The sequence below is a fragment of the Mustelus asterias genome, chromosome 2 (assembly GCF_964213995.1).
Source record: "Mustelus asterias chromosome 2, sMusAst1.hap1.1, whole genome shotgun sequence".
Taxonomy (NCBI): domain Eukaryota; kingdom Metazoa; phylum Chordata; class Chondrichthyes; order Carcharhiniformes; family Triakidae; genus Mustelus; species Mustelus asterias.
The window spans coordinates 101736542-101761292 of record NC_135802.1 but is presented as its reverse complement, the minus strand read 5'-3'; the positions used below and the strand labels follow the sequence as shown (position 1 = coordinate 101761292).

General features: G+C 45.7%; 1 protein-coding gene across 1 annotated transcript in view; it reads left to right on the top strand.

Moving 5' to 3' along the window:
* The window catches only part of nek10 (NIMA-related kinase 10), a 229702-nt gene that overhangs the window by 69633 nt on the left and 135318 nt on the right, over nt 1-24751 (top strand). The window contains exons 12-13 of the mRNA XM_078200564.1: nt 3047-3108; nt 20291-20368. Of these exons, the coding sequence (XP_078056690.1) occupies nt 3047-3108; nt 20291-20368 (140 nt within the window). The remainder of the gene's footprint in view (nt 1-3046; nt 3109-20290; nt 20369-24751) is intronic.

The following is a 24751-nucleotide window of genomic DNA, read 5'->3' as shown; positions in this document are numbered from 1 at the left end:
CTTTACGCCCGATTTTATGACATTTTCCCACTGCAAACGGGTGTAAAGTGGCAGTAAAATCCTGCCCCAAGTCTGTGTTGCAATTGAACATCAATTTCTGTAATTTTGTAGAGTCTGCAGGCAATAGAACAGTTAACTCCTGAGGAGAGATTTGTTGCATTTTTAATGTCTCTTCAATAGAATGCCCCCCAAAAAATTATTTACGTTTTACCATCGTGTCCAGTGAAGTAGGCTACCTCCAGTCTCGGGTAGTTTCATGTACACTTGTGTGGTGAACCATCGTTGGTTCCCACTAGATAGTACTGAGCCAGGGTCTGGCCAGTACTACAAGTATGTATATATGTTGCTGTTGGGGTTAGGGATGGGTTGTTCTACTTGTTGCTGTTGGGGTTAGGGTTGGGCTGTTACACCTTGTATTATAGTTATTGTGGTACATCCCAGTCGGGCTCCGCCTCCTGGGAGAGGTATAAAGGTCTCTGCTCTACCTGGGACCCCTCAGTCTGGGATTGTGTATATAATTAGTAGCTTCATTGTACAGCAAATAAAAGCCTTTATTTCCTGAGCATCTCAAGCCTCGTGTGTGATAACGCGCATCAATTTTATTTGCTGTAAATAAACTCTCGTCGGAAAAAAAAACGATATAGAGAGAGTATGGAGCAGATACTGAAGCCTGAACGCCTTACACTAGATCCATAATGACCTATGCCATCCTGGGGTCACTCGGCTCTACCACTTTATAAAAGCCCGCAATTTGCCCTACTCGGTGGAGGATGTCAGGTCCATAACAAGAAGCTGTCGGGTATGCGCGGAATGCAAACCGCACTTTTACCGACCTGACCGGGCACAATTAGTCAAGGCCACTCGTCCCTTCGAAAGACTGAGTGTCGATTTTAAGGGCCCCCTTCCCTCAACAGATCGGAATGTGTACTTCCTCAATATCATTGACGAGTACTCGAGATTCCCTTTTGTTATTCCCTGCTCTGATACATCCGCTGCCACGGTTATCAAGGCATTCTGTGATCTTTTTACCCTGTTCGGGTACCCCTGCTACATTCACAGCGACAGGGGCTCGTCGTTCATGAGCGATGACTTGAGGCAATACCTGCTCTCATACAGGATTGCCTCTCGTAGAACCACGAGCTACAACCCTAGGGGTAACGGACAGGTGGAACGTGAGAATGCTACAGTCTGGAAGGCTGTCTTACTGGCGTTGAAGTCAAAAAGCCTTCCAGTCTCCCGTTGGCAAGAGGTGCTCCCTGATGCGCTCCATTCCATACGCTCACTCCTGTGTATGGCAACCAACGCTACTCCCCATGAGAGGCTGTTTTCATTCCCTCGGAAGTCTTCCTCTGGGACCTCATTACCGTCTTGGTTGACGTACTCAGGACCTGTCCTCCTGCGGCGACATGTAAGGGCCCGCAAGTCCGACCCGTTGGTCAAACAGGTCCATCTCCTCCACGCCAACCCTCAGTATGCCTATGTGGCATACCCTGACGGGCGAGAGGACACGGTCTCGATCCGAGACCTGGCACCAGCAGGGATCGTTGAAACCCCTGTCACTCCCACACCCCCTGTTACAAACCCCATAACTCTTGTTTCCCCTCCGGACATGGCGCGGGCAGCATCGGGACCATTACTTGACCCTTTTACTCCCGTGTACAGCTTGCCTGAGTCCAGAGGATGGTCGCCACTTCAGGGCGTGTCGGAACTCCATGGATTACCGTCACCTCAGGGTCAACCGGCCCGTGAGACTGTGGAGGAACAGTTGGACATCGCCTTGGGGAGAACGCCACCACGAGTGCCTACTCCGGTGTCATCGCCGGTATTGAGGAGGTCACAACGACGGTGCGGTCCCCCTGACCGTCTGAACTTATAGACTGATGACAAATTATTCTGTTTTTTTGTACCCCGCCGGCCTTTGTCTTCAAAGGAGGGGTGAATGTGGTGAACCATCGTTGGTTCCCACTAGATAGTACTGAGCCAGGGTCTGGCCAGTACTACAAGTATGTATATATGTTGCTGTTGAGGTTAGGGATGGGTTGTTCTATGTGTTGCTGTTGGGGCTAGGGTTGGGCTGTTACACCTTGTATTATAGTTATTGTGGTACATCCCAGTCGGACTCCGCCTCCTGGGAGAGGTATAAAGGTCACTGCTCTGTCTGGGACCCCTCAGTCTGGGATCGTGTATATAAATAGTAGCTTCGTTGTACAGCAAATAAAAGCCTTTATTTCCTGAGCATCTCAAGCCTCGTGTGTGATAAAGCGCAACAACTTGCAAACAAGGAAAGTCACCTGATCCCCTTGACTCCATCCTGCTTTAAGGCAAATTGTCCTGTTCCATCCTTTTTAAAAGTAAAGTGCCCATGTTTTCATAAATTCATGGGCATAACTATGTGCGCTGAAAACTCAATAGTTCAATTAGCATTGTGTGCCTTTTTTCATATGATATATGAAATATCAATCACCCATTCACGCACACAACTCTCATGAAAATTGCTGCATAAAAAGCTGAGGGAGAAATTTATTCACGTACCATAGGCAGCCTTATGCTGATGCTTTGGAAGCAGGAAGCACTGCTGGCCACTATCAGCATGGCTCACATGTATTCTCCATTTGTAGCATTGAAGAACGTCATGTGAGCTGTGCAGTTAGTAACTGGCACACTGCCCACCCCCAGGGCAATGATGTAGACACTAAGTGAACTAATTTCTGTCCCATTAACTCTGATGATGCAATTGATTCATTTTTACTACTTTTTTGTGAACTTTGTTTTACAATACATGGTTTAACTTTGGGCTGTGGAGATAACTTTGGGAGTCAAACCATCAATTATGGTGTACCAACCCCTGTTAATTAAAATGGAGTAAATCTCTTAAATGGTAATCCATAGTAAGTAATGTTAAACTTGTTAAATTATAAAGAACAGCCTTAAACATGTCACAAGGATGTAAAACATTATTTGCAGGGATAAATTTATTTGAACCACTTGATATGTCAAAACTGTTGGTTATCGTTTATCTAATGTGATTTGTTTTTTGTCATTTCAGCATGTTGTGCTGCTATTACTGAACTGGTGCTAAATGATACAAATGCTCAGCAGGTTGTACAGGTCAGCAAACTCAGTTATTATTGATTTTAATCAAAGTCAAATCTTAATGAACGTGTGGTAACAAAAGAAGAAAAGAATTAAAATCAAATAGCAATATGCAACTGCTGGATTTTGAAAGTGATAAGATCGATGAAAATGTGGGTAAAGCTCAAAAATGAAATGAATTCATCAGTTCCATATTTACAAGAGAAAGATTATGCAGGCTGTAACAAAGAAGCTGAAAAAAGATAGTACAAATCAGTGATGTAATTTAGTAGAGTGTATGGTTGGATGCTTGAATATAATCTAAGTGAGGAAACCAGTTGGACTGGATGAGACTCATCCTAGGTTTTTTGACTAACCCAAAGCTGTGCCTCTTGAACTCATGGCACAAAAATTCAGGAATTTCTCAGGGAGTCTGGAATTTTCACCACATTGATCAGAAAAAGATGCAGAGAAAACATCAGAATGAATAATGAGCTTGTAGATAAAGCTTGTGAGCGTAGAACTAAGGGTGAGAAATTGACCTTACTTGCACCCATGTTTTGGGCACTACACATGCTTTTAGAGCTCCAAACTGGCTTTTGTGGTTTGAATTGCTCTACTTATCAAAATGCTGTAGGCATTAACATGTAGAATGTGCAATGGAAGAACTGCGGTGTGGCTCTCTCTCCTCATCGTTTGGCTCATGTGGCTGTTATTAAATGCCTAAAAGTAGAAAATTGGAAGTGGACGTTTGGGATGGGGGATAGGGATTGAGGTGGATAACAAGAGTACCATGATGACTGTGGTGAGCCATCGTTGGTTCCCACTGGATAGTGCTGAGCCAGGGGCTGGCCAGGACTACAAGGATGTACATATGTTACTGTTGGGTTGTGCTATTGTTGCTGTTGGGTTAGGGTGGGGTTGTTACACCTTTGTATTGTAGTGTTGTGGCACATCCCAGTCGGGCTCCGCCTCCTGGGAGAGGTATAAGAGTCCCTGCTCTGGCCGGGACCCCTTCAGTCTGGGATAGTGTATATAAGTTCTGGTAGCTTTGTTAACAGTAAATAAAAGCCTTTCATTTACTGAGCTTCAAGCCTCGTGTCTGAATAGCGCCTCAATTTTATTTACTGTCGTTCAACTCTCGTCGAGAAAAAAAAAGAGAGAGTATGGAGCAAATTCTGAAGCCGGAACGCCTGATGCTAGATCCACATGCGGTGGGCGCTTCTAACACCTTCGACCACTGGCTGAAGTGTTTCAAAGACTACCTGGCAGCCTCCGCAGCAGTCACCACAGATGATGACAGACTCCGGGTCCTCCATGCGAGGGTAAGCGACACTGTCTACTTCGCGATCCGTGCGGCCACTAATTATCCTAAGGTCCTCGAGCTTCTAAAGAAGCGCTATACCAAACCACCTAACGAGATACACGCTCGTTACCTCCTAGCGACGCGACGACGGCAGTCTGGCGAAACGATGGAGGACTATGCCAATGAGCTCCTACAGCTAGCCAGGGGCTGTGACTGCAAAGCTGCATCGGCTGAGCAGAGCATGTACGACCTCGCCCGAGATGCATTTGTGGCCGGGGTCGGATCGTCGTACATTCGACTTAAACTGTTGGAGAAGGGTAACCTTAATCTTACCCAGGCCATCAAGTTAGCAGAGATGCTCGAGTCGGCTTCCAAGAGCTTAGTTTTATATCCGGAGGACCACGTGGAGACAACGTGGCAGGAGCAGTCGCAAATCCCTCCTCGTCCCTCGGGTTCGAAATGCTGTGTAATGGCGTGCTCCCATTCGGGCCAGACGACGGCTGCAGCCCCGTGCGGCCCGCGGTGCTACTTCTGTGGAGGAGCGAAGCATACCCGGCAAAAGTGTCCCGCTAAAGCTGTATTGTGCACCGCATGCGGTAAAAAAGGGCATTATTCAAAAGTGTGCCGATCCAAACCCAGGAACGGCAGTGCGGCTTGCGATTCTTCAGAGCTCGGGTCTTCATCGTCGAAGTCGTCGCGGGGTTCGTCCACGTGCGAGACCAGGACGACGCCATTACGGTCGACGGAGTCGGAGGAGTATGACCACCAGGGGTCGCTGAGTTTGGCGCCCTCACCCACGTGCGATTCATGGGGGCAGCCATGTTGGTCGACACTGAACATGAACGACCAGCAGGGGTCCTCCTCATCGATTTCGGCTGTCTGCAGTGGCGCTCATGAACCAACGGTGGCGTCGATCATCCTGGACCAGGCCAAGCCTCATAGACTCGACAGATCTATGATGAATATCCAGGTAAATAACCACGTGATTTATTGTCTGTTTGACAGCGGGAGCACTGAGAGCTTTATCCACCCAGACACTGTGAAGCGGTGTGGACTCCAGATTCAACCTGCCAAACAGACAATCTCTATGGCATCAAGGTCCTGGTCTGTTGCCGTGCTAGGGAGTTGCGTGATAACCTTGAAGGTGCAAGGCACAGTTTACGAGCGTTTCAAGCTCCTTGTGTTGCCGTATCTTTGCGCGCCAATACTTCTCGGACTAAACTTCATGGTCCACTTGAGGAGTGTAATCCTACAGTACGGTGGCCCACTCCCTTCACTGGCAGTGGGAAAACAGCAGCAGCCTCCAAATTGCCCAACGCGCCCCGCCTGCAGCCTCTCGACGCTGAAGATCACCACACCCTCCTTGTTCCAGAATCTTGTGCCAGGCTGCAAGCCCATCGCGACTAAAAGTAGGCGTTACAGCACTGAGGATCGGATCTTCATTAGATCTGAGGTTCAGCGGCTCCTCAAAGGAAGGATCATACAACCCAGTGTTAGTCCGTGGAGAGCACAGGTCGTGGTGGTCAAGAGCGGGAACAAACCCCGGATGGTCATTGACTACAGTCAGACCATTAACCGATACACGCAGCTGGATGCGTATCCCCTCCCACGCATATCTGATATGGTCAATCAGATTGCGCAGTACCGGGTGTTCTCCACCATAGACCTCAAGTCTGCCTACCACCAACTCCCCATTCGCCCAGAGGACCGACAATACATGGCTTTTGAGGCGGATGGTCGCTTGTATCATTTTCTCAGGGTTCCCTTTGGTGTCACCAATGGGGTCTCGGTCTTCCAGCGTGCTATGGACCGAATGGTGGACCAGAACGGGCTGCGGGCTACCTTCCCATACCTGGATAATGTCACCATCTGCGGCCATGACCAGCAGGACCATGACACAAACCTCCTGAACTTCTTACGCACTGCATCTCGCCTGAACTTGACCTACAACAGGGAGAAGTGTGTGTTTCGTACGCGCCGTTTAGCCATCCTAGGATATGTGGTGGAAAACGGGGTCATTGGCCCTGATCCAGACCGTATGCGCCCCCTTGCTGAACTTCCCTTACCTACTAGTGCAAAAGCACTGAGAAGATGCTTAGGCTTCTTCTCTTATTATGCGCAGTGGGTTCCCAACTACGCGGACAAAGCCCGTCCGCTCATTAAGTCCACGACTTTTCCCTTAACGCCAGAGGCCCGATTGGCCTTCGATAAATTGAAAGCCGACATCGCGAAAGCTACGATGCACGCTGTAGACGTGTCCATCTCCTTTCAGGTGGAAAGCGATGCATCTGATTTCGCCCTGGCCGCCACACTTAACCAGGCGGGCAGGCCCGTCGCATTTTTTTCCTGCACCCTACAAGGCCCCGAAATTTGGCATTCAGAGGTGGAAAAGGAGGCCCAGGCCATTGTGGAGGCCGTCAGGCACTAGCGCCATTACTTGGCGGGAAAACGGTTCACCCTGATCACGAACCAGCGGTCCGTGGCGTTCATGTTTAACAACACGCATAGGGGCAAGATCAAGAATGACAAGATCTTGCGGTGGAGAATTGAACTCTCCACCTATAACTACGATATCATGTATCGTCCAGGGAAGCTCAATGAGCCCTCGGATACCCTCTCACGTGGAACATGCGCTAGTATACAGGAGGACCATTTGCACGCCCTCCATAATGACCTGTGCCATCCTGGGGTCACTCGGCTCTACCACTTTGTAAAAGCCCGCAACCTGCCTTACTCGGTGGAGGACGTCAGGTCGGTAACAAGGAGCTGTCGGGTTTGCACGGAATGCAAACCGCACTTTTACCGACCTGACCGGGCACATTTAGTCAAGGCCACTCGTCCCTTCGAGAGACTGAGTGTTGATTTTAAGGGCCCCCTTCCCTCAACAGATCGGAATGTGTACTTCCTCAATATCATTGATGAGTACTCTCGGTTCCCTTTTGTTGTTCCCTGCTCTGATACATCCGCTGCCACGGTGATCAAGGCATTCCGTGATCTTTTTACCCTGTTCAGGTACCCCAGCTACATCCATAGCGACAGGGGCTCGTCGTTCATGAGCGATGACTTGAGGCAATTCCTCCTCTCATACGGGATTGCCTCTAGTAGGACCACGAGTTACAACCCTAGGGGTAATGGACAGGTGGAACGCGAGAATGCTACAGTCTGGAAGGCTGTCTCACTGGCGTTGAAGTCAGACGGTCTTCCACTCTCCCGTTGGCAAGAGGTGCTCCCTGATGCGCTCCATTCTATTCGCTCCCTCCTATGTACGGCAACCAATGCTACTCCCCACGAGAGGATGTTCTCATTCCCTCGGAAGTCTTCCTCGGGAACCTCATTATGTCTTGGTTGACATATTCAGGACCCGTCCTCCTGCGGCGACATGTAAGGGCCCGCAAGTCCGACCCATTGGTCGAACAGGTCCATCTCCTCCACGCCAACCCTCAGTATGCCTATGTGGCATACCCTGACGGGCGAGAGGACAAGGTCTCGATCCGAGACCTGGCGCCAGCAGGGGACGTAGCAACCCCTGTCGCTCCCATACCCCCAGTAACAAACCCCTTATCTCTTATTTCTTCCCCGGACACGGCGCGGGCAGCATCGGGACCATTGCTTAACCATGTTACTCCCATGTACAGCTTGCCTGAGCCCAGAAGATGGTCGCCACCGCAGGGCGTGTCAGGATCCCCTGGACTACCGTCACCTCAGGGTCAACCGGCCTGTGAGTCCGTGGAAGAACAGCTGGACGCCGTTTTGGGGAGAACGCCACCGCAAGTGCCTACTCCGGTGTCACCGCCGGTATTGAGGAGGTCACAACGACGGTGCGGTCCCCCTGACCGTCTGAACTTATAGACTGCTGACACTGTATTCTGTTTTTTTGTACCCTGCCGGCCTTTGTTTTCAAAGGAGGGGTGAATGTGGTGAACCATCGTTGGTTCCCACTGGATAGTGCTGAGCCAGGGGCTGGCAGGACTACAAGGATGTACATATGTTACTGTTGGGTTGTGCTATTGTTGCTGTTGGATTAGGGTGGGGTTGTTACACCTTTGTACTGTAGTGTTGTGGCACATCCCAGTCGGGCTCCGCCTCCTGGGAGAGGTATAAGAGTCCCTGCTCTGGCCGGGACCCCTTCAGTCTGGGATAGCGTATATAAGTTCTGGTAGCTTCGTTAACAGTAAATAAAAGCCTTTCATTTACTGAGCTTCGAGCCTCGTGTCTGAATAGCGCATCAATGACACCATCTGAAACTGTTTTATTGTGCTAAATAATCGGATGGGAATGAAGTGGGAGTTGAGAAAGGCATAAGACAAGCTTATACCAACATTCTCAATATTCTCAGCCATGTCAAATAACACAGACTCTGTTTCAGCCTTCCGCATGATACTGGGAGCCATCTCCTCAGTAAGACTCTGGACATGCAGGAGTCATTGTTCCCCATTAATTCTGCCCTACTCTATTGTAGTATGTTCCACTTTGACCTTCAAGAAAGAATACAGAATGTTAGTATTTGTGGAGGTTGAGTGAATTCTACATGAATGCTCATTTACAAGGGAAGATGTTCATGGAACAGACTTTGAGTCATTCAAAGCTCCACAGTCCTGCCACATCCAGTTATGAATGGTGATGGACAATTAAATAACTAACTGAAGGTGGAAGCTCTGCAAATGTCCTCAGTATGTCATTTGTAAAAGTAAAGGCTGAAGCATTTGCAACCACCTTCAGCCAGAAGGGCCAAGTGGATTCTCCATCTCATTCTGTTCCTGAGTTTCCAGCATCTCAGATGCCAGTCTTCAAGCAATTTGATCCACTCTGTGTGATACCAACAAATGATCTCAGGCGCTAGATTCTGCAAGGTCTATGGGCCCTGGCAACATTCTGGCAATAACAAGAACAAAGAAAGTTACAGCACAGGAATAGGCCCTTCGGCCCTCCAAGCCTGCACCGACCATGCTGCCCGACTTAACTAAAACCCCCTACCCTTCCGGGGACCATATCCCTCTATTCCCATCCCATTCGTGTATTTGTCAAGATGCCCCTTAAAAGTCACTATCGTATCTGCTTCCACTACCTCCCCTGACAACGAGTTCCAGGTACCCACCACCCTCTGTGTAAAACATCTGCCTTGTACATCTCCTTTAAACCTTGCCCCTTGCACCTTAAACTGTGTCCCCTAGTAATTGACTCTTCCACCCTGGGAAAAAGCTTCTGTCCATGCCTCTCATAATCTTGTAGACTTCTATCAGGTCACCCCTCAAACTCCATTGTTCCAGTGAGAACAAATCAAATTTCTCCAACCTCTCCTCATAGCTGATGCCCTCCATACCAGGCAACATCCTGGTAAATCTTTTCTGTACCCTCTCCAAAGCCTCCACATCCTTCTGGTAGTGTGGTGACCAGAATTGAACAGTATATTCCAAGTGTGGCCTAACTAAGGTTCTATAAAACTGCAACATGACTTGCCAATTTTTTAAACTCGATGCCCCTGCCCATGAAGGCAAGCATGCCGTATGCCTTCTTGACTACCTTCTCCACCTATGTTGCCACTTTCAGTATCTGTACACCCAGATCCCTTTGCCTATCAATACTCTTAAGGGTTCTGCCATTTACTGTATATTTCCTTTTTGTATTAGACCTTCCAAAATGCATTACCTCACATTTGTCCTGATTAAACTCCATCTGCCATCTCTCCGCCCAAGTCTCCAACTGATCTATATTCTGCTGTATCCTCTGATGGTCCTCATTGCTATCTGCAAATCCACCAACCTTTGTGTCGTTTGCAAACTTACTAATCAATCCAGTTACATTTTCCTCCAAATCATTTATATACATTACAAACAGCAAAGGTCCCACCTCTGATCCCTGAGGAACGCCAGTTGTCACAGCCCTCCATTCAGAAATACACCCTTCCACTACTACTCTCTGTCTTCTTTGACCCAGTAAGAAGTCTCACAACACCAGGTTAAAGTCCAACAGGCTTATTTGGTAGCAAATACCATAAGCTTTCGGAGCAGAGCTCCTTCGTCAGACGGAGTGGATATCTGTTCTCAAACAGTACACAGACACAGAAATCAAATGACAGAATACTGATTAGAATGCAAATCTCTACAGCCAGCCAGGTCTTAAATGTACAGACAATGCGGGTGGAGGGAGCATTCAACACAGGTTAAAGAGATGTGTATTGTCTCCAGACAGAACAGCTTGTGGAATTCTGCAAGTCCAGGAGGCAAGCTGTGGGGGTTACTGATAATGTGACATAAATCCAACAAGCTGTGGGGGTTACTGATAATGTGACATAAATCCAACATCCCGGTTTAGGCCGTCCTCATGTGTGCGGAACTTGGCTATCAGTTTCTGCTCAGCGACTCTGCGCTGTCGTGTGTCGTAAAGGCCGCCTTGGAGAACGCTTACCTGAAGATCCAAGGCTGAATGCCCGTGACTGCTGAAGTGCTCCCCCACAGGAAGAGAACAGTCTTGCCTGGTGATTGTCGAGCGGTGTTCATTCATCCGTTGTCGTAGCGTCTGCATGGTTTCCCCAATGTACCATGCCTCGGGACATCCTTTCTTGCAGCGTATCAGGTAGACACATGAGGACGGCCTAAACCGGGATGTTGGATTTATGTCACATTATCAGTAACCCCCACAGCTTGTTGGATTTATGTCACATTATCAGTAACCCCCACAGCTTGCCTCCTGGACTTGCAGAATTCCACAAGCTGTTCTGTCTGGAGACAATACACATCTCTTTAACCTGTGTTGAATGCTCCCTCCACCCGCATTGTCTGTACATTTAAGACCTGGCTGGCTGTAGAGATTTACATTCTAATCAGTATTCTGTAATTTGATTTCTGTGTCTGTGTACTGTTTGAGAACAGATATCCACTCCATCTGACGAAGGAGCTCTGCTCCGAAAGCTTATGGTATTTGCTACCAAATAAACCTGTTGGACTTTAACCTGGTGTTGTGAGACTTCTTACTGTGCTTACCCCAGTCCAACGCCGGCATCTCCACATCATGACTTCTTTGACCCAGCCAGTTTTGTATCCACCTTGCCAGCTCACCTCTGATCCCATGCGACTTCACCTTCTGCACCAGTCTGCCATGAGGGACCTTGTCAAAGGCCTTACTGAAGTCCATGTAGACACCATCCACTGCCCTACCCTCATCACTCATCTTCGTCACTTCCTCGAAAAACTTGATCAAGTTAGTGAGACACGACCTTCCCTTCACAAAACCATGTTGCCTCTCACTAATACGTCCACTTATTTCCAAGTGGGAATAAATCCTGTCTCGAAGAATCCTCTCCAATAATTTCCCTATCACTGATGTAAGGCTCACCGGCCTGTAATTACCTGGATTATTCTTGCTACCCTTCTTAAACAAAGGAACAACATTGGCTATTCTCCAATCCTCTGGGGTCGCACAGGACCTTCAACCGATGCTATACACTAGATACATCGATGACATTTTCTTCCTTTGGAGTCATGGTGAGCAATCATTGAAACAACTATATGATGACATCAACAAGTTCCATCCCACCATCAGACTCACCATGGACTACTCTCCGGAATCGGTTGCATTCTTGGACACACGCATCTCCATTAAGGACGGTCACCTCAGCACCTCACTGTACCGCAAGCCCACGGATAACCTCATGATGCTCCACTTCTCCAGCTTCCACCCTAAACACGTAAAAGAAGCCATCCCCTACGGACAAGCCCTCCGAATACACAGGATCTGCTCCCGGATGAGGAGGATCGCAACAGACACCTCCAGATGCTGAAAGATGCCCTCATAAGAACAGGATATGGCGCTCGACTCATCGATCAACAGTTCCGACGTGCCACAGCGAAAAACCGCACCGACCTCCTCAGAAGACAAACACGGGACACGGTGGACAGAGTACCCTTCGTCGTCCAGTACTTCCCCGGAGCGGAGAAGCTACGGCATCTCCTCCGGAGCCTTCAACATGTCATTGATGAAGACGAACATCTCGCCAAGGCCATCCCCACACCCCCACTTCTTGTCTTCAAACAACCACGCAACTTCAAACAGACCATTGTCCGCAGCAAACTACCCAGCCTTCAGGAGAACAGTGACCACACAACCCTGCCACAGCAACCTCTGCAAGACATGCCGGATCATCAACACGGATGCCATCATCTCACGTGAGAACACCATCTACCAGGTACATGGTACCTACTCTTGCAACTCGGCCAACGTTGTCTACCTGATACGCTGCAAGAAAGGATGTCCCGAGGCATGGTACATTGGGGAAACCATGCAGACGCTACGAGAACGGATGAATGAACACCGCTCAACAATCACCAGGCAAGACTGTTCTCTTCCTGTGGGGGAGCACTTCAGCAGTCACGGGCATTCAGCCTTGGATCTTCAGGTAAGCGTTCTCCAAGGCGGCCTTCACGACACACGACAGCGCAGAGTCGCTGTGCAGAAACTGATAGCCAAGTTTCGCACACATGAGGATGGTCTAAACCGGGATGTTGGATTTATGTCACATTATCAGTAACCCCCACAGCTTGACTCCTGGACTTGCACAATTTCACAAGCTGTACTGTCTGGAGACAATACACATCTCTTTAACCTGTGTTGAATGCTCCCTCCACCCACATTGTCTGTGCATTTAAGACCTGGCTGGCTGTAGAGATTTGCATTCTAACCAGTATTCTGTAATTTGATTTCTGTGTCTGTGCCCTGTTTGAGAACAGAGACCACTCTATCTGACGAAGGAGCATTGCTCCGAAAGCTTATGGTATTTGCTACCAAATAAACCTGTTGGACTTTAACCTGGTGTTGTGAGACTTCTTACTGTGATCTCCCCTGTAGCCAGTGAGGATGCAAAGATTTCTCTCAAGGTCCCAGCAATTTCCTCCCTTGCCTCTCTCAGTATTCTGGGGTATATCCCGTCAGGCCCTGGGGACTTGTCCACCTTAATGTTTCTCAAGAACCCCAATATCTCCTTTTTGATCTCAACATGACTCAAAACTATCTACACACCCTTTCCCAGACTCATCATCCACCAAGTCTTTCTCTTTCTTTGGTGAATACTGACGCAAAGTGCTCATTTAATACCTCGCCCATTTCCTCTGGCTCCACACATAGATTCCCTCCCTTCTCCTTGAGTGGGCCAACCCTCTCCTCTTGCTCTTTATATATGTATAAAATGGGATTTTCCTTAATCCTTCTGGCCAATGCTTTTTTGTGATCCCTTTTAGCCCTCCTTACTCCTTGCTTAAGTTTCTTTCTACTTTCCTTGTATTCCACACTTGCTTCGTCTGTTCTCAGCTTCCTAGCTTTGACAAATGCTTCCTTTTTTTCTTTGACTAGACTCACAATATCTCTCATTATCCAAGGTTCACAAAACTTGCCATACTTATCCTTCATCCTTCCAGGAATATGCCGGTCCTTAATCCCTATCACCTTACACTTGAAAGCCTCCCACATGCCAGATGTTGATTTGCCTTCAAACATCTGCCCCAATCTGCATTCTTCAGTTCCTCCCTAATATTGTTGTAATTAGCCTTCCTCCAATTTAGCACCTTAACTTGAGGACTACACTTATCTTTATCCATCAGCACCTTAAAGCTTACTGAATTGTGGTCACTGTTCCCGAACTGCTCCCCTACTGAAACATCGACCACCGGGCCGGGCTCATTCCCTAATAGAAGCCCTCCTGGATGCTCCTTACAAACTCTGTCCCATTCACGCCCCTAGCACTAAGTGAGTCCCAGTCAATATAGGGGAAGTTAAAATCTCCCACAACAACCCAACTACTTTTACATCTTGTCAAAATCTGCCTCTATATCTGTTCCTCTATCTCCCGCTGACAGTTGGGTGGCCTATAGTAAACCCTCAACATTGTGACTACATCCTTCCTATTCCTGAGATTTATCCATATTGCTTCATTATATGAGCCCTCCGGGGTGTCCTCCCGCAGTACAGCTGTGATATTCTCCTTAGTAAGAAGTTTAACAACACCAGGTTAAAGTCCAACAGGTTTATTTGGTAGCAAAAGCCACACAAGCTTTCGAGGCTCTGAGCCCCTTCTTCAGGTGAGTGGGAATTCTGTTCACAAACAGAACTTATAAGACACAGACTCAATTTACATGAATAATGGTTGGAATGCGAATACTTACAACTAATCCAGTCTTTAAGAAACAAAACAATGGGAGTGGAGAGAGCATCAAGACAGGCTAAAAAGATGTGTATTGTCTCCAGACAAGACAGCCAGTGAAACTCTGCAGGTCCACGCAACTGTGGGAGTTACAAATAGTGTGACATATTCTCCTTAACCAGTAATGCAACACCCCCGCCCCTTTTACATCCCCCTTCTATCCCACCTGAAACATCAGTATCCTGGAACGTTAAGCTGCCAATCCTGTCCTTCCACGCATAGGTAGCGGCACGGTAGCTCAGTGGTTAGCACAGCTGCTTCACAGCTCTAGGGACCTGGGTTCGATTCCCGGCTTGGGTCACTGTCTGTGTGGAGTTTGCACATTCTCCTCGTGTCTGCGTGGGTTTCCTCCGGGTGCTCCAGTTTCCTCCCACAGTCCAAAGATGTGCGGGTCAGGTTGATTGGCCATGCTAAAATTGCCCTTAGTGTCCTGAGATGCGTAGGTTAGAGGGATTAGTGGTCGAAATATGTAGGGATATAGGGTAGGGCCTGGGTGGGATTGTGGTCGGTGCAGACACGATGGGCCGAATGGCCTCTTTCTGTACTGTAGGGTTTCTATGATTCTATGATTCCCTTAACCAAGTCTCTGCAATAGCAATAGTACTGATGACTGGGGCAGCTCAGTGGTTCGACCCATTTTCCGCATCCCTGCCTTCATCCCTTCCCCTACCTCCCAGAGCTGCTTCTCAGTGCCAGGGACCCGGGTTCAATTCCCGGCCTGGGTAACTGTCTGTGTGGAGTTTGCACATTCTTCCCATATCTGCGTGGGTTTCCTCCAGGTGCTCCAGTTTCCTCCCACATTCTGAAAGACATGCTGGTTAGCTGCATTGACCCGAACAGGTGCCAGAGTGTGGTGACTAGGGGAATTTCACAGTAATTTAATTGCAGTGTTAATGTAAGCCTTACTTGTGACTAATAAATAATTTTTAAAAACCATAATAGGATCCCCTTTGTCCTCAGTTTTCACCCAACCAGCTTCTGCATTCAAAAGAACATCCTCTGCCAGTGACCCATGAATCAGGACCCACTTTTCCCACACCAATCTTTGAGTCACATATTTATTTCCCAATGTTGTTTGCCCTATGCCAATTTGCATGTGGCTCAAAGGTAATAATCTGAGGATTATTACCTGAGGTTCTACTTCTTAATTTGGTGCCTACCTCTTCATACTGACTGCACAGAATCTCTTTCCTTGTCATGCCTATATCGTTGTTAGCTACATGTACCATGACAATTCAATCCTTCCCCTTCAGCTCCTTTCCAGCCCTGAACACTGGGCAAGCAATACAGCCTTCTGGACCCTCTCTCTTTGCTGCAAAGACAGTGTCAATCCCCCTCTCTATACTATCACTACTATCACTACATTCCTTTTTGCTCCCCCAATTTGGATGACTTTCTGTATCGTACGCCATGGCCAGCCTGCTGATCCACCTTGCAGACCTTGCTTTCGTCCACGCATGTTACGAGCATCTCAAACTTGTTTGACAATTGCAAAGTCTGAGGCTCCTCTGCTGCTTGGTCCCTTTACCTGCCTCACTCACGGTGACATCATCCTGTCCCTCACTTCTGTTTAAAACAGACAACACACTATTCTAAGAGATATAACCATCTTCTGGAACAATGTGTCCAAGTATTTCTCCGCCTCTCATGTTGCACAATGTCTACAGTTCAGTTTAGAGATCAATAATCCTGATCTATAATTCCTGGATCACTTTAGCATCCAGAAACTGTTGTAATCCACAGTTGCAACATAACACCTGTCCAGCTATTGTTATGTTACTTATACTTATGATTTTAATTAATTTAGTTTAATTACTTTCCTAATTAATTTTGAATAATTATAATGTACATTACAATTTACTGTGCTTATTAAACCTGGTACCACCTACAACTAAAAGTTATACATTTCTTAATTACACATATGTGTTTTGGGTATTTATTCCATTTTGTTTATTTATATTTATTTATTCTAATTAATAAATCCCACTGCTCCCAATAAGCTTTACTCCTGCTATCACAGAAACCTATGAAGAAAACCTTACATTTACCAAGAAATTGTACCAGTACTTAAAGATAAATGAACAATAGGGTAAAATACTCACCAATCAATCACTTACGTAGTTCCCCATAACATCAAGCTTTATTTTCTCTAAATCTGGTCGTCCACTGAGACTCAGTACCAGTGCCACCAGCTGCAGCACCGAGCTCTTTTACCTCCTGGGTTCCGCTCTCAGTCTTGCTGTTTATGGCGCTGTTCTATTTCCCCAGCTCTGCACTCAATGAACAGTGATTTTTCAAATAGCAACTTCAGCTTGACTCTTGACCCTTTACTGAAGCTTCCCTGCCTATGGTACACATTAAGTATCAAGGTTATGTTCTGTTGTCAGTATGGACTTTATCCTGCATTATATGTACATGAAAAGCAGACATGTTGAAATATTGAGGACAATTTTGTAATTTTCTACAAATTTGTTGATCCACAGTCTTGCTGTTAATAGACGGTAAACTAAGGCAATAGTAAAGTTTCTTCCTACTTGAAGTCCATTCCACCCAAGTAATGAGAGCCATTTGCATTTCACTACAGATCATAAAAAGTACTATAATTTTCAGTCTCAAGAATTTACCTAGAAGCAACAGTAGTAAAAATTTTAAAAGGCCTGAAAGGTAGAAATCTGCCTAGCAACAGTTACAGCCAGCATTTCCAGGGGCAGGCAAGCCTCTAAAGATGATCAGGGTATTCAAAAGACATGAGAGCATCTAAAGACGATCAGGTGTGAATTGCTGTAGGAGTAGAATCAGATTAATTAGATGAAACCATAGAAACCATAGAAACCATAGAAACCCTACAGTACAGAAGGAGGCCATTCGGCCCATCGAGTCTGCACCGACCACAATCCCACCCAGGCCCTACCCCCATATCCCTACATATTTTACCCGCTAATCCCTCTAATCTATGCATCCCAGGCACTAAGGGGCAATTTTTAGCATGGCCAATCAACCTAACCCGCACATCTTTGGACTGTGGGAGGAAACCGGAGCACCCGGAGGAAACCCACGCAGACACGAGGAGAATGTGCAAACTCCACACAGACAGTGACCCAAGCCGGGAATCGAACCCAGGTCCCTGGAGCTGTGAAGCAGCAGTGCTAACCACTGTGCTACCGTGCTGCCCAGCTATAAAAATGTTAATTTCCCCAAGCAGAAGCAAGTTACCTAAGTGGGTGATTTCAGGGCTATAGAAATGCTAAGCTCCGCAAAAGGAAAGATTTTGAGATGTGTCGACAGCCGACTCTTAATTTTAAATAACAAAAGGAGGAACAGTATAACTGTTACCCCACTCAGAAGCAGAAAAGTCAGTCCATACCTCACAGCTAGAAGTGAGTCCAGTACTCACAACCAGGAGACCACGATCCATTTCACAGTGAAGGGGTCCTGTAAAAACTTTTACTGATGTGGAGATGCCGGCGTTGGACTGGGGTGAACACAGTAAGAACTCTCACAACACCAGGTTAAAGTCCAACAGGTTTATTTGGTAGCAAATACCATAAGCTTTCAGGGCACTGCTCCTTCGTCAGATGGAGTGGAAATGTGCTCTCAAACAGTGCAAACAGACACAAAATCAAGTTGCAGAATACTGATTAGAATGCGAATCCTACAGCCAGCCAGTTCTTAAAGGTACAGACAATGTGGGTGGAGGGAGCATTCAACACAGGTTAAAGAGATGTGTATTGTCTCCAGACAGAACAGCTAGTGAGATTCTGCAAGCCCAGGAGGCAAGCTGTGGGGGTTACTGATAATGTGACATAAATCCAACATCCCGGTTTAGGCCGCCCTCATGTGTGCGGAACTTGGCTATCAGTTTCTGCTCAGCGACTCTGCGCTGTCGTGTGTCGTGAAGGCTGCCTTGGAGAACGCTTACCTGAAGATCCAAGGCTGAATGCCCGTGACTGCTGAAGTGCTCCCCCACAGGAAGAGAACAGTCTTGCCTGGTGATTGTCGAGCGGTGTTCATTCATCCGTTGTCGTAGTGTCTGCATGGTTTCCCCAATGTACCATGCCTCAGGACATCCTTTCCTGCAGCGTATCAGGTAGACAATGTTGGCCGAGTTGCAAGAGTAGGTACCGTGTACCTGGTGGATGGTGTTCTCATGTGAGATGATGGCATCCGTGTCGATGATCCAGCACGTCTTGCAGAGGTTGCTGTGGCAGGGTTGTGTGGTGTCGTGGTCCCTGTTCACCTGAAGGCTGGGTAGTTTGCTGCGGACAATGGTCTGTTTGAGGTTGCGTGGTTGTTTGAACTTTTACTTCTCAGAGATGCTATATTATTACATCTAAGTCTTAAATCCAAGAAATTGCAGGAAATCATCGTAAAGACAGTTTAAATATTCTTGTTGGACCTGGAAAAGTCATTTCCCAGACTTGATCATCAGTTCTGCATTGTGTAGTAACTATAAGCTGGATTTGATTTATAGATTTAGTTAATTTGGATGTTGTTTGGGAAAAGAAAGTCTTAATTTGTTTAGGGATCATAGACATATTTTGGAACAAGAGGTAATTTCTACATAAACTGTGGATGTTTAGTTATTCCTGTATTTAAGTGTCTTAGAGTGTTGTAGTGCTTTTTGTGTGTATTTTAAGTTAATAAATCTTCTTTAATAATTGTTATATGGCAACTGGACTGGTTCTTAACTGGGGTTTTATGTGACTCCTCACAATATTCCAAAAAAAAACTATACACCATCACAAACTGGTGTTTCAAGTTGGGACATCCGCACAGGTAACATCAACATGGATCATGACACCAGCTGGTCACACTGCAGTGACTTTGCTACTTTTATAATGTGTACTTGATTCACAAAAAAATTCAGATCTTTTTGCCTTTGGCCACTCTTACACATGGAAACGACTTCAGGTTCCAGCAGTGGAAATGAAAGATCCAGATCTGCTGATATATATCTACCGATACTGATATACATAAAGATTTCTATGTATTTACATTGCAGTCTTTCCCAAAATTTCATACCAGATTGTTCATTCTGCTTATGTGACATTTTGCAAATTTTTACATCTACATGACAATTTCAAAATTCACAACTAGTAAATATTACTAAAGAATGTAAGTTAATTTAACTCACTCTGTCATAATGATTATAGATTCTATACATTGCGTATAAAATCATCCAGTAACTGCTGCAGGAACACACAGTTTTATATCATGTGACCCATATTGCACATTATAAAGTGCATTTTTTCCAGTACATTTCTTGTGGAAATTGTAGAACAATGAAAAAATATCAGCAGTATCATAATATTCTCTTTTTTCATGTTAAATAAATCTGTAATTTTATATTCAAACTTTTAAATCAAATTAATGCGCAATATTCATTTTGGAAAGTTAATTGTGGGGGTGGTGCAAGGCTGAAGGTCTCTTGCACTGGCCCTGCTATTCTCATCCAACACCTCACAATTGTACTTCCCAACAAAGGCCACTCAATAGAGATCAGGAATAGATTAACTATGTCCTCACAATCCTGGTATTGTGATTGTAGCAGCCATATTGCCATCCTGGCTGTGAGCAGCTGATGCAGTGCTGACCAGGAATGAGGCTTGAACTCATTAGAATTAGGAAAGTTTAGTCTGAAGATTTAATAGAATCTCAGGAATATATTGCTTAAAACCTGAACTAAATCTTTAATGTTATTGTTTTTTAAATTCTTTGCACAGGGGAACGGCATTTATGTGATAGGAAAGTTAATTCTACCAAGCAAACAAAGGAATGCACCAAAAGCAGATATCTTGCAGGTAATTTTGTTGTCACATCAATTTTATTTTTTTTCTAAAACCAGTATGCTTTGTTTTTTGGTATAAGCATCCACAAGCGATTGAATCATATTTGTTTTTAAACAATTATTTTGGGCATTGACAGAGTTTGGCATTGTTGCATGTATGAACACATATTAATATATTTTAGGGAAGAAAATTTGCCATCCTTACCTGGTCTAGCCTACAGCAATGTGATAGACTCTAAAATGCCGTTTGAAATTGTCGAGCAAGCCCCTCAGTTGTATCAAACTGCTACTAAGCATATAAGGAATGAAAGCAGGTAGACCACTCAACATCAACTTAGGCATGGAAAAGACAACAGCAAACTCAGCCCTGTCAGCCTGACAAAGTCCTCCTTACTGACAGATGGAGGCTTGTGACAAAATTGGGAGAGTTGCCCCACAGACTAGTCAAGCAACAGTCTGACAGTCATATTCACAAAATCATAGTTCACAGATAATGTCGCAGACACAACCATCACCATTCCTGGTATATCCTGTCCCACCAGCAGGGCAGAGTCAGCAGAGCTTGTGTAGTACAGTGGTGTACAGTGAGGAGAGAGAGTTGTCCTGCAAGTCCTCAACATCGACTCTGGACCCCATGAAGTCTTATGGTATCAGGTTAAATGTGGGCAGGGAAACCTCCTGCTGATTACCACATACCACCCATCCCTCAGCTGATGAATCAGTAATCCTCCATGTTGAACACTGCCTAGAGGAAGCACTGAGTGTGCCAAGGGCACAGAATGTACTCTGCGTGGGGGACTTCAATGTCCATTACCAAGAGTGGCTTAATTGCACCAGTACAGACTGTGTTGGCCAATTCCTAAAGGAAATAGCCTGGGTCTGCAGCAGGTGATGAGGGAACCAGCAAGAGGGAGAAACATACTTGACCTCATCCTCACTAATCTGCATGCCTCAGATCCATCCGTCCATGATAGAATTAGTAGGCATGACCACTGCACAGTCTTTGTGGAGACCAAGTCCCGTCTTCACATTGAGAATACTCTCCATTGTGTTGTGTGGCATGACCACCTTGCTGAATGGGATAGACTTCAAGCCAGCAACTCAAGACTGGGCATCTACAAGGCACTGTGGGAGGTCAACAGCAGCAGATTTGTACTCAACACAATCTGCAACCTCTTGGCTTGGCATTTTCCCACTCTGCCATTATTATCAGACTGGAAGATCAACCTGGTTCAATGAAGAGTGCAACAGGACATGCCAGGAGCAGCGCCAGGCATACTTAAAAACGAGGCATCAACTTGGTGAAGCTACAACTCAGGACAACTTGCAGAACACACAGCCGAAGCAGCATGTGATAGACAGAGCTAAACGATCCCACAACCAATCAATCAGATATCAGCTCTGCAGTCCTGCTATCTCCAATCATGAATGATGGTAGGCAATTAAACAACCCCCTATTGGAGGAGGCTCCAAAAATATCCCAAGCCTCAATGATGGGAAAGAACAGCACATTAGAGTGAAAAATAAGACTTAAACATTTGCAACAATCTTCAGCCACAAATGCAAAGTGGATGATAAGAACTTAAGAAATAGGAGCAGGAGTAGGCCATCTAGCCCCTCGAGCCTGTCCCGCCATTCAATAAGATCATGGCTGATCTGATAGTGGTTTAGTTCCACTTACCCACCCGCTCCCCATAAGCCTTAATTCCCTTATTGATCAGAAATCTATCTACCTGTGACTTAAACATATTTAACGAGGTAGCCTCCACTGCTTCAATGGGCAGAGAATTCTGGAGATTCACCACCCTCAGAGAAGAAGTTCCTCCTCAACTCTGTTCTAAACTGACTCCCCCTTATTTTGAGGCTGTGTCCTCTAGTTCTTGTTTCCTTTCTAAGTGGAAAGAATCTCTCTGCCTCTAACCTGTCTAGCCCCTTCATTATCTTATATGTCTCTATAAGATCTCCCCTCAGCCTTCTAAACTCCAACGAGTACAGGCCCAGTCTACTCAATCTCTCCTCATAAGCTAACCCCCTCATCTCCGGTATCAACTTGGTGAACCTTCTCTGTACTCCCTCCAAGGCCAATATATCCTTCCGCAAATAATCTATCTTAGCCTATCTTATCCTCCTCTTATCTTAGCCTCCTCTGGAGGTCCCCAGCATCACAGATGCCAGTATTCAGCCAATTTAATTCACATTATGTGATATCAAGAAAAGGATGAAGGCACTAGATATTAAAAGCTTATGGGCCCTGACAATATCCCAACAATAGTACTGAAGACTTGTGCTCCAGAACTTGCTGCACCCCTGGCCAAACTGTTCCAGTTTTGCTAGAACATGGAATCTACTCAGGAATGTGGAAAATTGTCCAGGTATGTCCTGTACACTAAAATCAAGACAAATCCAACATGGCCATTTACCACCCCATCAGTCTACTCTTGATCATCAGTAAAGTAATGGAAGTGGTCATCAAAATTATATTAATGACCTAGACTGTCATTAATATACAAGCGGCAGTTACTTTCTAATAACCTGCTCATTGATGCGCAATCTGAGTTTCATCAGGATCATTTAGTCCTTGACCTCATTAGAGCCTTGGTTCAAATATGGGCAAAAGACCTGAACTCCAGAGGTGCGGTAAGAGTGACTGTCCTTGACATCAGGCAGCAGTTGACTGAGTATGGCATCAAGGAACAAAACTGGAGTCATTGGGAATCGTGGGGAAAACTTGTTTCTGGCTGGAGTCATACTGAGCACAATGGAAGATGGTTGTTGTTGGAGATCAATCATCTCTGTTCCAGGGCATCGCTGCAGGAGTTTCTCAGGGTAGTGGGAGATCAGCAGCAGCAGAATTGTACTCAACACTACAATTGAGTGTAGGCCCAACCATCTTCAGCTGCTTCATCAATTACCTCCCTTCCATTATAAGGTCAGAAGTGAGGATGTTTGCTGATGATTGCACATCATAAGATGAGACAAATAGGAATGTTTGTGGATGATTGCATAATGTTCAGCAGCATTCACGACGCTTCAGTTACTAAAACAGTCCTTGGCAACTACAAACCAGTCCGGTTGATTGCAGTGGTAGGGAACCCTCTGTAAAGCATAGCTGGGGATAAAACCAGTAGTCAATGAGATAAATACAGGATAATTAAGGAAAGCCAGCATGGATTCATTGAAAGAAAATCATGTTGAACTAACTTGCTGGAGTTTTTTGATAAGGTAACAGAGAAGGTTGATCAGGGCAATGCTGTTGATGTGATGTATATGGATTTTCAAAAGATATTTGTACAGTGCCACACAATAGACTTGTGAGCAAAATGCTAGCTCATTGAATAAAAGGGAATTAGGCATTTGGACAAGAAATTGGCTTTGTGACAGGAAACAGAGTAGTGATAAATGGTTGTTTTTCAACTTAGAGGAAGGTTTGTATTGGAGTTCCCCAGGGGTCAGGCTCTTCCTGATTTATATTAATGACCTAGACTGTGGTGTTCAGGGTGTAGTTTCAAAATTTGCAGATAAAACAAAAATTGGAAATATTGTCAACTGTTATGAAGATATTATTGAACTTCAAAGAACATAGACATGTTGGTGGTTTGGGCAAACAAGTGACAGATGAAGTTCAATGTAGAGAAGTGTGAGGTGATTCATTTTGGCAGGAAGAACTTGGAGAGAATGTAAAATAAAGGGAGATATTCTAAAGGAATTGCAGGTACAGTAGGACCTCGGTATTGTTGAGAGAGCAGTTAATAAAACATATAGTATCTTAGACTTTATTATTAAGGACATTAAGGACAAGAGTAAGGAGATCATGTTGTACTTTTATATGACACTAGTTTGGGCTCATCTGGAGTACTGTGTCCAGTTCTTGAGGAAAGATGTGAAGGCATTGAAGAGAGTGTAGAAGAGATTTACAAAAATGATTCCAGGGATAAAGAACAGTAGCAATGAGGATAGATTGGCGAGGTTGGGATTATTTTCCTTGGAGAAGAGAAGGCTCACAGGAGACTTGAGGGTCTCCTGTGGTATTCTCCTTGAGGTATTCAAGATCCTGAGGGTTGTGGCTGGGTAAATAGTGAGAAACTGTTCCCACTCAAGAGCATCAAGAATCAAAATAATTGACAAAAGGAGTGAAAATGATGTGAGAAAATAGTTTTCAGCCAGGGGGTAGCTGGAGTCTGTGACAAACATGTTGATAGGGTGGTGGAGATAGGTTTGATCAAGGTATTTAAAGGGGAATTGGATTGCTATCTGAAAAGAAAGAAAGAATGTGAAAAGTTACGGGGATAAAGCAGGTGCGTGGGACTAGGTAGAATGCTCTTTTGGAGAGCCAGTGCAGACTCAATGGGCTAAAAGGCCTCCTTCTGCTTCATAAAGATTATTTGATTCTATGTCC